General features: G+C 44.2%; 1 protein-coding gene across 1 annotated transcript in view; it reads right to left on the bottom strand.

Annotated features, from left to right (window-relative positions):
- Positions 1-919: 919 nt before the first annotated feature.
- LARS2 (leucyl-tRNA synthetase 2, mitochondrial) overlaps positions 920-16100 on the bottom strand; it is a 362372-nt gene continuing 347191 nt past the window's right edge. Inside the window, exons 19-20 of the mRNA XM_007951731.2 lie at positions 12697-12824; positions 920-1099 (exon numbers count right to left, since the gene is read on the bottom strand). Coding sequence (XP_007949922.1) covers positions 920-1099; positions 12697-12824 — 308 coding nt within the window. The remainder of the gene's footprint in view (positions 1100-12696; positions 12825-16100) is intronic.

Here is a 16100-nt window from a genome sequence, read left to right as displayed (position 1 = left end):
TGAGCTGGCTCTTCTTAATGGTTGGCTCTGGGGCTATATCGATGGCAGCATCACCACCTGGGGTCCATGTGAGCAGACTTCCTGTTGGGCTGTGGTGGGGCACTGAGCCTGGGGACCCCACTTCACTATGCAGCAAATGTTACACGCTGAGGGTATGGATATAAAGTGCTGCTCATCATCCACGTGAGGAAGAGGGGCTTCATCCAAGAGCCTGAGCATCAGCACCAGCAGAGGCCCAAGAGCGCATTCACCTGGGTGGGGGAGGAAGAGGCGTACGTGTCAGTGCTGACGGGTGGTGGGGGACTCCAGCAGAGGGACTAGTACTGCTGTTTTTTGGTTTAGAACAACTTCAGAAGACTTCAGTGTCCGTTTCCACATACCAGATATTTTGAACAACACCCTGAAGACTCATACACCATGATTTTGAGCTCAGGGACTGGGTCAACAGTGACTGTCCAGGCTGCTCCTGAGCCAGATCTGGCTCTTTAGCTTGGCTTTACATTCCCAGGGAAGGCCAAAGGCAGTGCAATTTCCAGAATCCAGAAGCTTCTAGGCTGCTTGAGAGGTCATGTGCTCATCCTTCCTTCTCTTTTCCTGCTTCCACCCAGCAGCATCTCTGGTGGTTTCACGTGGGTTTTGAGTGTAGCTTCCTCCACTCTGCAGGGTGGGGGCTGAGGGACTGGCTGCAAGGCACCTTCTGCCATTGCTTCTATTTCTCCTTTGCCCACAGCCTTTGTCACCCCTGGTCCAGGCCTCACCACAAAGGTATACTGCTGACTCCAGTCTGTCATAGTATAAGGTGAGTATTCAAAACACTTGTCATTTCCTTTTCCCTGAGCTGGCAGGTTTCTTTCTCTTCATCCCATGCCTGGGAGGAGGTTCTCTGGAGGCCCTGGTGGTGGCCACAGTCTCCCTGAAGTCATTCTTGCACCAGGAAGTTGATGAGGGCAGTTCTAGGGGAGAGGAAGGCCTTCTTAATGCTGCGCCCCTGTAAGAGCCTGACTCCCAGCTCGCTCTGGAGAACAAGTTCGTGTACTTTGTCCTGGTCCTTGGCGACTTGCTGGGGCACAGGGATTTTGCCGCAGGCTTTATTGTTGATCTGAGAAGGAGAAAGGGAAAACAAACAATGAGGCAAGTCCTGAAAGTAGCAGGCAACCTGATATCCAGTACCCACTGCTGGCAAATGGCACCCGTATTTGGTGGAAGGGAAGAAAAGGGAAGAAATGAGGAATAGTCAACACCCTGCTTTGCAAGAGGACAAAATGCAGTCAGCTGGATATAATTAATACCTGAAAACTAAAGAGAGTCAGGTAGACAGACACAGATACTGAAACTGCATGTGAGTACCCATGCCTAGAGTAAAGACTGTTTTGTGTTTCCTGGGCACTACTAGCACAGCCATGGAAAGGCATGTCAAAAATCCTTGGCATGGAATGGCTTCGGCTGTTTCCAGGGGAAGAGGATTACTGTGTCACTAGGGATCAAGTCTAAGTTAAGATCTGGGCTACAGTGGGCTGTCATTGTGGATTTACTGAGGTTTGGCATGGACCCACTCCTGGGGAAAGGAGGCAGTTGCCTCTTTCTGACAACTGGCTCCAAGAGAGGGAGCTCAAGTGTGATGACTGTGATACTGGACCCTCATCTCACCACCTTAACAATTCTTCTTCTTTTTTTTTCTTTAAATTTTTATTGTGATTTGGGTGAAAGTTTATAGAGCAAATTCATTTTCCATACAACAGTTCATACACATTTTGTTTCATGACATTGACTGCAATTCTCCACAATGTAATAGCTCTCTTCCCACTTCCTCCCCATAGGACCTCTTCCCTGGGTCCTTCTCTTCCACGCACTCTCACTTCCTGAGCTGTCTCCCTGTGCAAATACTGCCCTTCTGTTCTTCCATGATCGATCGCTCCAAGGAGTGTGTCTACCTGATGTAAATGTTCACCCCATATGCCTGTCTATTGTTTGGCTGGAAGCCAAAGGAACGAGTTCAATTCCAGACTTGCAGGGCAGCTAGGGGCCATAGTCTTGGGGGTCTCACCAGGCTCTATCAGACCAGAAAACCTGGTCTTTTTTTTTTTACGATTTTGAGTTTTGTTCCACTTTGTTCTCCCACTCTACCCAGGATCTCCTGCACAGATCCCCCTCCAAGTGGTTAACAGTGGTAGCTGGGCACCATCTAGTTCTTCTGGTTTCATGGTCATATAGGCCAAGGATTGCATGGTGGACCGGTCCCTTGGACTAATTGTTTCCACACATCTTTAGTTTTCTTCATTCTTTGCTCTGGACAGCTGCTCACATTAACAATTATTCTTGTTCAAAGTGGATCAGTGTGGTACCAGACGTCAGTGGCATTCAGTTTATGGAAGACAAATCTTCACATCAAATATGAACTGACATATTGCCACTAAAGGCAGTGACTGTGTGGCCCAGAGAGCTTCTGAACAGCCATATTTCCAAATCCCCATCCCACTGCTCTCACATGCACACTCACATTTCTTTCACTCATCATTTCTTTCACTTGGAAAATTAAAAAATCAAACCTGTGGCTGTCAAGTTGATTCTGACTCATAGCAACCCTACGGGACAGAGTAGAACTGCCCCATTGGATTTTCAAAGCCATGATCTTCATGGGAGCAGATTGCAAGGTCTTTTCTCCTACAGAGTAGCTGATGGGTTTGAACTTCTGGCCCCTTGGTTAGCTGTTGAATGTTTAACTACTGTGCCACAAGGGCACTTGGAAAATAGCATCACTGTATTATGAAAAGTCACTAGGGATAATTTCTCAAGTTTCAACTTAAACATACTATCAAATGTCCCCTAATCACTTCATTTTTCAGATTTGCATAGAACTCAGTGGCATTTTTATTGTCTGCCTTAGCAACCAAGACCACTAAATGGGAGTTAAATATGATAAAACACTGTGCCCTGAAATATTCTTGTTTAAGACAAGGGTGACAAAGATATTATTCGACATCCTACTTTGATGAGTAGTGACTGGGTCTTAAAAGGTAGCAAGCTGCCATCTAAGATGCAAGTATTGGTCTTTCCCTGTCTGAGCAAAGAAAAGCAAAGAAAATCAAAGACACATGGAAACAATTAGTCCAAAGGAAAAATGGACCATGTGAACCACCGCCTCCAGGACCATGAGACCAGAACTAGATGGTGCCCAGCTACTACTACAAACTGCTCTGACCGAGATCACAATAGGTTCTGGATAGAATAGGAGAAAAATGTAGAACAAAATTCAAAATCATAACAAAGGTCAGTCTTAATGGTCTGATACAGAGTGGTGGTACCCCTGAGACTGTGGCCCTTAGACACCCTTCAAAGCTGGACCTGAAGTCACCTCTGGGGATCAGCTTTCAGCCATACCACAGACAGGCCTTTAAAGTGAACAGTAACACCCATGAGGAACGTGCTTCTCAGAACAATCAATCATATGAGACCAAAAGGGCAGCGTCTGCCCAAAGACAAAGTTCAGAAGGTAGAAGGGGCAGAAAGAAGGTACAAATGGAAAAAGGGAACCCAGGGAGGAAGGGGGAAGAATGCTATTACATTGAGGGGATTAAAACTAATGTCACAAAATGAAATGTATATAAATTGTTGAATGTGAAGCTAATGCGATCTGTAAACTCGCACCTGAATCACAATAAGATGTTAATAAATAAATAAATGAATGAAACAAGTGTGAGGGGCCATGACGTGGGTCTTAGAGTGTTCTGAAACCAGGGAACGAGGATGTGCTGTTTAAGACCTGTGGCTCCATTGCTTTCATGTTTGTAAGCCAGCAGAAGCTGCCTTATTTCTAGGCCAGATGCTTGGTTGGACTGAGAATGTGGAAAAGACCTCTCAGCCTATTACACAAAGGACAACGCCTCTTATGAAGTCTGGGGGCCCCAAATATTGAATTTTAAGAACACCAGCTGATTAATGAACCATGGTACCAGCCTTCTCTCCTCTGTTTTTTTCTTTTCTATAGTCAGTGATTCAGGGCAATGGCCCCTCCATGTCACCATCTGTGATAGGGGTTCCAGTAGAGGGACAGTACATGTTCTGACAGCTTTGACTCTAAGGCAGAGACTTAGAAGCTATGAGGCCCTACTTTTCTATTCTTTTAGGGCAGAATACTCTGGACTGTTGAGTGAAGAAGGTGAAAACCTGTGTAAAGTGACCAGCCCACGAGGCTTTACTCCCTCTACTTTGTCAAGAATCCTGACCAGAATGGAGGAACCTGGCCACACTGGGTGTCCTCTCCGATGCATGGCTTCAATGCATCAACATGACCTCCTGCTTCTAAACCCCATGAATTTCCTGTGCTTCCTGGGAGATTGCGGGGTTGGTCCTAAGTCATCAACTGGCCAGAGCCTGTTCTAGGGAGGTGAGTCATTCTTGTCCATAGCTGCAGCTTTGGGGGTGAGGGTCTACGTTCTCTGGCTGTGGACACGTATGCCCGCAAATTGTCTCATGGTCTCTGCTCCCTAGGAGTTCCCAGAATTGCCTCACAGTGGGTGTGTCTCAATCATGCTTCCCCTTCCCAGGGATGAGGCACCAATTAAATGGGCAGCAGTTAGATTGGAGCTCAATATTGGGTTTGTTTTCAGAGGCCTAAAGGGGAAAAAGGAGCTGTGGTGGTGCAGTGCCTATGGCATTTGACTGTTCACCAGAAGGTTGGTGGTTCAAACATACTAGCAGCTCTGCAGAAGGAAGATGGAGCAATCTACTTCCATAAAGATTTACTGCCTGAGAAACCTGAAGGGGATCACTATGAGTTGGAATGAACTCAATGGCAGTGAGTTTGGTTTTTGGGAAGGGGAAAAAGCCCTTTAAAATCACTTCAAACAGGCTGTTCCAATTGAGAAGTCTTCTGGTGCTATTTGGCTGGGTTTCTGCAACTCCATCTCTTCCACCCCCAACATTCACAGCCTTGGTCCAGGCCTCAGCATCACTCTCTTGGGCTTTTCCAATAGCCTCCAGAAGGCCCCTCTGGTCATTAGGGCTGCTTCCCCTACCAATCACCCCTCACTGACAAGAGGGTGACTCTGTGATGGCCACTGATGGTAAAAGCTCCTATTTATATTGAGTTCTTGCTCTGTGCCAAGCACTGTGCTAAGCAAGTCACTTGTGAGAACTTGTCTTTGCCATTCTCTGTGAGGTAGATATATGGCCACCCATCCCCATTTTACAGATGGAGAAGCTGAGGCACATAGGTTTAGGTCACTTGGCCAAGGTCCAGTAAGTGGTGGGGACAGGGTGACCTGATCGATCTTCTCGTCCTTGCTCAGACCCCTGCTAACTCCCGGGGACAGAGTCCACCCTCTGAGGCAGGGACCCTGTCAGCCTCCTGTTTTCTCTCTAGTGCTGCCCTGCCCTTGCCCTCTGCTCTAGCCCCTCCTCGGCTCACCAGTCCCCCTAGCCTTGATCCTGATGTTCTGGTACCCTTGTCTCCACTGGGGAATGCTACTTCTCTGTCACAGCCCAAGTCCTCTGTCCCTTTCCACAGGTGGTCTTTTCCAATCTCCCAGCTGCTAGAGCAGTGATGCTGACATTAGTGGAAGCTATCACTTACTGAGCAAATTCTGGACTAGCTGCGTGACCTTTGGCTAATTCTGCAACTCTTTCTGCCACAGTTGCCTGGTCTGTAAGATGGGGTTGGTCACATATCTGCCTTGTCTGTGAGCAGGGATAACAACAGAAGCCCCTCACAGGGCTGCAGCACAGGTAATAAGTTGGTATCTGGAAAGTTAGAGCAGCACCTGGCCCATAGTGGTGCTTGCTCTATGTTAGCCTGGAACTTGTTGCTGTCTAGTAGATTGCAAGCTATAGCAACTCTTTAGGACAGAGCAGAACTTCCCCATAGACTTTTCAAGGCTGTAATCTCTACAGAAGCAGACTACCTATCTTTCTCCCGTGGAGTGACTGTTGGGTTCAAAATGCTGACCTGGCTAGCAGCTGAGCAGTTAACCACTGCACCACCAGGGCTCCTTCCATGTTAGTGGGTTTTGTTATTAGTGTGCCAAGAAGCAGGCTGAGCACTTCATGGCATAATCCCATCCAATCTTTACCCAACGGGGTAGAGCAGATGTCACGCTTGCCTCCATTTTATAACTAAGTAAATTGAGTCTTTAGAAGTCTGGCAAAACTAAGACTCATATCCAGGGTGGTCTGACTCCCATTCTTTTCCATCTGAACCTTGAGGCCACATACATTCTCTGTGACAATTCTGTGCCATCTGGGCTTTCCCTACTAGGAGCTAAGCTGCTTGAAGACATACGGGTGGTATCTCTGGACTCTGGGTCCCTAGTACCTGGCACGCCTGGCACAGCACAGGGAAAGCATCAGCTGAACTGAATTACACTGAACTGTGCTTGTAGATTCTATTTCTGGCCACGATAACAACTGGGATCACACAGCCAGAACACAAGCCTCCAGAGAAGATCTGCCGCTGGCATGATGCCCTGAACTGGAGTTTCTCAACTTGGGGAGAGTCCTACATGTGGTTTTAATTTGAGGTTTTCATTTCAATTATAGTCTAAAATTATGTTACCAGTTATCAAAACTAAATTTCTTTTCTCCAAGTGTAATTTAAAGTGGAGAAGTATTTTCATAGAATAAACTTCAGTTTCTCAGTCTGCATTTCTCAACCACCTTCTGAAGACAAGTTCTGGGGAGCACACAAAATATTTTTTTCCTTGAAAGCATGACTCAAGTTCAAGTAACTGCTCTTTGCCACGAGGATCTTTCTGGTCTTGAGAAGTTTTAGAAGAAGATGGACTTCTCTTTCAAAGGCAGCCCCACCTCCTCCTCCTGCCCTCCTCTGGGGGGCACCGTGGGGGCAGTGGGGAGTATGTGCCAGGGTAGGTGGGGCTGAGAGGTGGTGTGGAAGCAGCCCTGTAAAGGAGCTTAGTGTCCTTGCCAACACTGCCTTTCCCAACGCTGGCCTTCCTGTGGGGTCCAGGGCGTGCACACACACAGCAGGGTTGGGCCTGCTGGCCTAGCCTCTGGGCAGCTGCACTGAGTGGGCTGCCAGCAATGGCTGCCTTTCTTGCCCTCAGGGTCTGGGCTGCAAATAAGCTCAGATGGCTTTGAGGCCACCAGAATGGCAGCTGCTTTCCATGGTCTCTTTCAGAGTGTCAGAAGGTGTAGCAGCTTGAATGGTAGCCCCCAAAGATATGTCTACATCCTAATCCTTGGAACCTATAAATGTGACCTTATTTGGGAAAAAACAGTCTCTGCAGATGTGATCAAGTGAAAGATTTTGAGATGAGGAGGTTGTCAGGATTAGCCAGGTGGGTTCCAAATCCAATAACAACTGTCCTTATGAGACAGAAGAGGAGAAGACAGACAGAAGAGATGGCAATGTGACCACACAGCTAGAGATTAGAGTGATGCAGCCGTGAGTCCAGGGATGCCGACGGTGACTAGGAGCTGAGTGGCAAAGAGGCAAAGCACAATTTCTCTCTCACAGTCTTTGGAGAGAGCACAGCCCTGCCGACACCCCATCTTCTGATTTCTGGCCTCCAGAAACTGAGACAATAAAGTTCTGCTGCTTTAAGTCATCAAGTTTTGTGGTAATTTGTTACCACAGCCTCAGGAAACTAACAAGGGAGGTTTTCAGAGTAGAGGACAAACCTTACTCGTTGGGAAAAAAACACCCCACCTCAGGGGAGGGAAGCTGGCTCATCCTGTTCTGATGTCTCTGGGTCCCAGGCCTCACCCTCACCTCAAACTTGTGCTACCAGGTTGGCACAAGGTGTCCTCTGGGCAGGTAATGGCCCCGGCTGTGGTCCCTGCACAGCCACACACCCTTTCTCTGTGATCAGCCTGGTTTCTCTGATTCCTCCAAAGGAACCTCCTGCTCTCCTGCGACACCATCCAGGCTCAAGTCCCTCTGTGCTCCCTCAGCCCCTATGTGGTTGCTTTTCATCTCTTGAAATTTTATTGTAGTGAAATCTATCTAACCAAATATTAACCTGCTTAATCATTTTGAAGTGCATAAGTCACTGGCATTAATTATATTTACAATGCTTAAACATCACCACTATTTCCAAAACTTTTGTACCACCCCATACAGAAGCCCCCACACCTGTTAGGGAGTATCTCCCTTCCCCATAGCCCCTGGTGACCTCTAATGGACTTTCTGTCTCCACACTTACACTTACTATTCTAGAGAGTTCATATAAGTGGGATCAACACACTATTTGTGTCCACCTCTTGGCTACTGTGCATTGGTGGATATGTATCTGTTTGAGTTCTTGCTTTCAAGTCTTGTGGGTTTATCCTAGGTTAATTTGATCACTTTTCACAATTTGCAGTAATTTTATTTTTGGTTCTCTTTCGTTTTTATCTTGCCTTGTTTCTCCCACTAGGGCTTTAAGTTTCATGAGAGTAGTGACCCAGTCTGTCTTGTTTGATTTTGTATCCCCAGAGCCTAGCACTGTGTCTGGCAAAGAGTTGGTACTTGATATCACTGTTGAATAAATGAGTAAACCTGGGCAAGGGAACTGACTTAACTGAGCCTGTTTCTTCAGTTGAAGAGAGAATGGTAATGCTTTCCTCAGAGGGTAGTAGGAGTTAAATTGTGGATGTACGTACCAGGCCCCATGTGTGGTACAGAAGAGACATGGTCTACCTCCTCTTTCCCTCCTGAGTCACGTTAGCATATTTAAAAGATAGTCCCCATAAATGAGTTTCAAATAAATTAAATATATAAAAATTGTTGTTGTTGTTGTTAGGTATTGTTGTCGTCTCCAACTCATAGCAACCTCATGTATGACAGAACGAAACACTGCCTGGTCCTGCACTAGCCCCATGATCCTTGCTATAACTGAGCCCATCATTGTAGCCACTGTGTCAATCCATCTCATTGAGGGCCTTCCCCTTTTTCATTGTCTCTCTACTATGCCAAGCATGATATCCTTCTCCAAGGAATGGTCCCTTCTGACAACATGACCAAAGTAGGCGATATGAAGTTTGGCCATTTTTGTCTCCAAGGAGCATTCCAGCTGCACATCTTCCAGGACAGATTTGTTAGTTCCTGTAGCAGTCCATGGTACTTTCAGCATTCTTTACCAACACCGCAACTCAAAAGCATCAACTCTTCTTTGGTCTTCCTTTTTCACTGTCCACCTCTCACATACATATGAGGTAATTTAAAATACCACGGCTTGTGTCAAGCGCACCTTAGTCTTCAAGGAAATATCTTTGCTCTTCAGCACTTGAAAGAGGTCCTTTGCAGCATATTTGCCCAATGCTATATGATGTCTGATATCTTGACTGCCGTTTCCATGGGTGTTGATTGTAGAATCAAGTGATATGAAGTCTTTGACAACTTCAATCTTTTCTCCATTTGTCATGATGCTGCCCACTGGTCCTGTTGTGAGGATTTTTGTTTTCCTTATATTGAGGTGTAATCCATACTGCAGACTGCAGTCTTTAATCTTCATCAGTAAGTGTTTCAAGTCATCCTCCCTTTCAGCAACCAAAGTTGTGTCATCTGCATAACGTAGGTTGTTAATGAGTCTTCCTCCAATCCTGATGCCACGCTGTTCTTGGATTATTGGTTCAGCATACAGATTGAATAAGTATGGTGAAAGGGTACAACCCTGACACACTCCCTTCTTAATTTTAAAACATGCAGTGTCTCCTTGTTCTGTTCGAACAACAGCCTCCTGGTCTATGTACAAGTTCCTCATGAGCACAGTTAAGTGTTCTGGAATTCCTGCTCTTCTCAATGTAATCCATAATTTGTTATGATCCACACAATCAAATGTTTTTTCATAGTCAATAAAACACAAATAAACATCTTTCTGGTAGTCTTTGCTTTGAGCCAAGATCCATCTGACATCAGCAATGATAGCCCTTGTTCCATGTTCTTTGAATCTAGCTTGCATTTCTGGAAGTTCTCTGTCAATATACTGCTGCAACCGTTTCTGAATTATCTTCAGTAAGATTTTACTTGCATGTGATATTAATGATATTGTTTGATAATTTCCACATTCTGTGGGATCACCTTTTTTTGGAATGGGTACAAATATAATCTTTTCCAGTTAGTTGGCCAGGTAGTTGTCTCCCAAATCTCCTGGCATAGCCTAGTGAGTGCCTCTAGTGTGGCATCCATTTGTTGAAACATCTCAACAGGTATCCCATCAATTCCTGGAGCCTTGTTCTTCCCCACTTCCCTCAGTGCAGCTTCAACTTCTTCAGCACCATTGGTTCTTGATCATATGCCACCTCCTGAAATGAATGATCATCAACCAGTTCTTCTTGGTATGGTGACTCTGTGCATTCCCTCCATCTTCTTTTGATGTTTTCTCCATCAGTCAATATACTTCCCATGGAATCTTTCAATACTGCAACTCAAGGCTTAAATTTCCTCTTCAGTTCTTTCAGCTTGAGAAATGCCGAGTGTGTTCTTCCCTTTTGGCTTTCCAACTCCATGTCTTTGGACATTTCATTATAATAATTGACTTTGTCTTCTCGAGGTGATCTTTGAAATCCTCTGTTTAGCTCTTTTATCTTGTCATTTCTTCCATTTGCTTTAACTACTCTCCATTCAAGGGCAAGTTTCACAGCCTCTTCTGTCATCCATTTTGGTCTTTCTTCCTTTCCTGTCTTTTCATGACCTTTTGCTTTCTTCATGGATGATGTTCTTCATCTCATTCCACAGTTCCTCTGGTTTTCAGTCATTGGTGTTCAATGCATCAAATCTATTCTTTAAATCATCTCTAAATTCAGGAGGGATATAATTAAGATCATATTTTGGCTCTCATGGACTTGTTTTAATTGTCTTCAACTTCAACTTGAACTTGCAAATGAGCAGTTGACAGTCTGTTCCACAGTCAGCTCCTGGCCTTGTTTTGGCTGAAGACATTGAGCTTCTCCACTGCCTCTTGCCACAGATGTAGTCAATCTGATTCCTGTGTACTCCATCTGGCGAAGTCCACATGTATAGCTGCCATTTGTGTTGTTGAAAAAAGGTATTTGCAATAAATAAGTCGTTGGTCTTGCAAAATTTTATCATGCGAACTCCAGCATTATCTCTATCTCCAAGACCAAATTTTCCAAATACCGGTGATTCTTTTTTTGTTTCCAACTTTTGCATTCCAATCACCAGTCACAATCAGCACATCTTGATTGCATGTTTGGTCAATTTCAGACTGCGGAAGTTGATAAAAATGTTCAGTTTCCTCATCTTTGGCTTTGGTGGTTGGTGCATAAATTTGAATAACAGTAGTATTAACTGGCTTTCCTCGCAGGCATATGGATATTATTCTATCACTGACAGCATTGTACCTCAGGATAGATCTTGAAACATTCTTTGTGATAATGAATGCCATACCACTCCTCTTTAATTTGTCATTCCCAGTATAGTAGATCATCATTCAAAACTCACTGCCTTCGAGTCAGATATGACTCTTAGTGACCCCTCCTTGGGTTTCCGAGGTGGTATCACTATGGAAGTAGATTGCCCAACCTTCCTTCCAAGGAGTGGCTGGTGGGTATGGTTATCTAATTCAAAATGGCCAAAACTGGTCCATTTCAGCTCACTAATGCCTAGGATTTTCCTAGATTTATACTTTGTACATTCCATGTTCCAATTATCAATGGATGTTTGCAGCTGTTTCTTCTCATATTGAGTTGTGCCACTTAAGGAAATGAAGGCCCTGAAAGCTCTACTTTATCTCATTAAGGTAGACTCTACTCTGATGAGGCAGCTCTTTCCCAGTCATAATGTGAGGGCCTCTCGACCTGAGGGGCTCATCTTCCGGCACTGTATCGGACAATGTTTCAGGGCTATTCATAAAATTTTCCAGTAATATATCAGACAGTGTTTCACACTATTCATAAGGTTTTCACTGGCCAATTCTGATGGCCTCTTCCTTCTTCTGAGTCTGTCTCAGTCTGGAAGCTCCATCAAAACTGGTCCACCATGGGCACCCCTGCTAGCACAGCCTCCAGCCTCACAGCAACATGTAAACCACCACAGTATGACAAACTAAAAGACAAGTTCATCTCCCTTAGCTATTCCAACCACTCTGCTTACTTTCTGGGCTTCCTCCTACTTGTTCAGCTGGCCCTGTCTGCCGCTGCTCCCTGCATTACTTTTTTATGTAATAAAAATTACATACAGGATAAGCTATAAGGAGTTATTTGCTCTATGAAAAAGTTAAACGATAAACTACTCTTGTGTTCAAAATAATCCAATTTACCAAAAAAAAAAGAAAAAAAAACACATTTTACCGAAACTTTCTGAAATATGTTTTATAGGGCAGTGTGCCTGCATTGCCAACCAGTTCACCTTCACCCTCCTGCCCCCCAAACCAGAGCAGCTGGAATGAAACTGCCAGATGCTGAAACAGTCCTCAGTTGGCAAGGAAGAAACTTAGACCCTGTACACCAGGAAAAGCTGGTGTTTCCCCATTTTCCAATCCCTCAAGGGCCACGAGTGTTTAATTTCCATGTGTATCTGGTGCGAGATGACTTATAAAATTAAAGGCCTCAGCAAAGGAAAGTCAGACCTCTGTGTTCCCCCTGTCTGGCTAGATCAGGCTTCGTGGGAAGGGCCAGTCAAGGGCTGGGTGGCCTCAATAGGCCTGATGAGAAACTGCTCAAAACCATGGGTGTAGGCAAAAGAGTGACCTGCCCTGGTAGACTCACTGCTCAGCTCTGGGGACTAGGGGAGGCACTTACTAGCACGGCCATCTCCACAACGTCAGGCTGCTGGTGGAACTGCGGGTCCACGGCCGGCCATGCCTGAAGCAGCACGCCAGCATCCCAGGCGTAGTGGGCACACAGCTTCTGCGGCACTAGAGCCAGGCCTATAATGCCAAGACAAGGAGCGTCACTCAGAGCACACAGGAGGTAAAAATTTTACATTAATGAAAAAAAGACTGAAAGGAAAGAAATTAGAATAGTAATAGTGATTAAAAAATTATCTTTGGGAGGTAGGATTATGGGTGATTTTCTTTTAAACATTGCATAGATATTCTACAAGGATTTTTTTTTTTTAATGTAATCTGAAAAGATACTTCTGAATTTTTCTGTACTGTGAGACCAGTTCAAGATTTTTCTTCTGGTTTCTTTTTAAGGTTTCATTTAAAATTTGAATCTATCTGTAACTTGTTTTGTGTACCATGTCAAAAAATAATATTAACAAAATGTAAGGTCAACTTTCCCAATTCAATTTGTTAAATAAATTATCCGTTGCCCATTGGCTTGCGATTTTTCCTTAAAAAATACATTATACCAGGGCTAGTTTCAGGAATATTAATTTCAGAGTTACTCAAAGTGCCTGTCTGCTATGAGACAAAGAACTTGAGCCAGAACGCCAATCTATGCTGCCTCCTTCATTGATGAAGTCTTGCTATTTAAAAAAAAAAAAAGTCAGCTGAACTTAACAGTGTGCTTAGTGACATAGTTGTCTCATGTTCCAGCACAAACTCCATTCTTTGTTGTGGATTGTAACAGACAGCTCACAGACCAGCCACCGGTCTGTAGACCACTGAATAACACTGGTCTGTTTATTTTGTTGATCTCCATCTTGATTCTTGTGCCAGTATCACAACTTTATTTGTTGCAGCTATATAATATGTTTTATTATCTGGCATTCTTGTTTTAACCTTGTGTTGCCAAATAATCGAGGGCAGTGAAGGACCATCAGAGTCTGAGAATCAAGTGGTGTAAAAAGATGTATTCCAGGTGCCTGCCCTGTGCCTGGGGCTTCTGTGGTTACTAATGAACCTACTCTATCTCTAACAGATGTGCCTTTTGACCAGGGCAGAAATGCACTTCCTGCTTATTCTTCAGAAGAGATCCTATTAAATGCATATCTAAATACAAGACACAGGTCACAGAGGGGAGATAATAATTTCTTTATTTTAACAGACTGGCCCAGTATGGCTTGTCCTGTGACCCAGCTGTAGTGGGAAGAAATCCAAAGCCTCGTATGGCAGTTGTTCAGGATGCCTGGGAGATGAAAGGACCTTGGACACAAACGTTCTGGGCAGAAGCTGTTACAAATTCCACTTTAAAAAAAAGGAGGAAGCCCAGCCTTCCTGGAGTAATAAGTATACTTATTTATAGCAGCCTGAACCCTTGCCAGTGTTTCCATATAGATAGGAGTGGGGCCATCCTGCTCAGCAGTGAGAAACAGAAACTCAGGACCCTGTTTATCCAGAGTGTTTCATCTCCCTGTTCTTTTGAGGTATGCAAAAACACTAGCCCTTTGCATGGGAAATACAGTGGTTTCTTTACATGACACTGTGAGGTGACATAGGTCAGGTTGAGAGCTAGACTTTGAAAAGGATATGGAATTTGCCCTCAGGCCAGGAAGTGGCAAGGCCCTGGCATACAAGGCTACCATGCAGAGCATGCTGCTCCTCACAGCCTACCCTTCCTTCCCTTCCTCTGGGAGAGATGCTGTCCCTGATCTTCCTGAGAAATGACTGAAACAAGCCTCTTCTTCCACTCTGAAACCTGGCAAGGTTGCCAGGCTATCTAGTTACCCAGGAGAGCTGGGTGGTCATTGCGTTCATGGGTGGCAGTCCCTGTTGATATTCCTCTTCAGACCTGCCTCCATCCTCCACTTTCCACCTCTGTCCTCATATATACCAGAAGGGAGAACTTGGGGACTTACTGACACCTGCTCCCTACTGTGCCTCAGCCAGCCTTGGCAATTCCAAGGAAATGAACAGGAAGTAGTGCCACGTCTCTTTAGCTTTTACCCAAAGAAATTACTTCACTGACATTACTTTGAAATAATAACATCTACACAGCAGACACACTTATGTATAAAATACCATCTGGACATGAATGGGCATCTTATTTTCCCTTGTAATTATCTCTCTGTCTCTCTCTCACACACACACACAATTTGTGTATTTACAATTTTGTTGAAATTAACAAATACAGCACATACATATAGGAAAACACAAGCTATAATATTTCACAGCCACTTTTCAGAAAAACTATAAAAAATTAGTTTTTTTAATCAGTTTTTATTAGTTATCTCAAATTATTTTATGAGGAAAAATGGATTTGTGGGGTAGACTGATACTTCATGATTAGGATTGTCTTGCTGTGGGGGTCTCAAAATAAAAGTACTGACAGAATACTTGGAGATCACCTGAGTGGGCAGCTTGAGGCAAAAGCCAAGAATGGAAAGTCACTGCAGAATGACAAAGTCACTGTAGAATGACAAAAATGGTCAGAGAAACAGAAATGTTTCCTTCAGATGGCGATCTCATCATCACATTTTAACTATCTTGTACTTGGGACAAAAGACTAATCTTAAAGCAGCACAAAAAACAGCCAAAGATGGGAAATCACTCAAATGCCAATGGGTGGAGACTGTTTAATAAATTATGGAGCATCTATGCAATGGGATATCATAGAGCTAGTAAAAGTGAATAGGGTAGGTCTATAAATGCTGGTATAGAACCACTGCAAAGTATACTGAGAGAAACATATGTATAGAATGCTACCATTTGTATAAAAAGGTAGACATTTTTATATACATACATCAAGTTCTTTTGCAAGACTAAGTAAAACTGGTAGCAAAGGCTCTTAAGCAACCAAGAGATAGGAACTTATGGAACAGAATTTAGGACACATCCTTTTATAATAGTTGAATGTTTTACCATGTATATATAGACATATTTTTCAGTTAAAACATTGGGTTTTCCTTTGCTTTACAACACCCAGAGAGGTTCAGTGGAAGCTGGAGTTATTTTCTGCAGTTGGCTGTAGGCATTTTTCTTCAGAAGCTGGGGGTGTATAGCAGCGAGGTCACTGTCAAGAGGCTTCTCAGGCACTTAGGGGACACCCACACTTGGAGAATGAGTGCTCCTGCTCTCACTTCATGCTGCTCTTCTAAACAACTACAGCAAATATGAGCACCCCAAACACAGTGCCATTTATAGTTGGGTTTGGTCAGTTTTCTTGTCTGTATGTGGCGTGTGTCTATTAAAATCTTCTCTGACTAGAAATTCTTTTCTTTTTTCCTTCCTCTCTCATGATCTACTATGTTCCAGGACTTCCCTTCGAACAACACTCAAGGCTTGTGAGTTGAGAAAGGCAAGTTTTTTTTTTTTTTT

This window comes from Orycteropus afer, unplaced genomic scaffold, assembly GCF_000298275.1.
Source record: "Orycteropus afer afer isolate SDZICR_OR568_19922 unplaced genomic scaffold, OryAfe1.0 scaffold00311, whole genome shotgun sequence".
Lineage (NCBI taxonomy): Eukaryota > Metazoa > Chordata > Mammalia > Tubulidentata > Orycteropodidae > Orycteropus > Orycteropus afer.
This window is presented reverse-complemented; position numbering and strand designations above follow the sequence as displayed.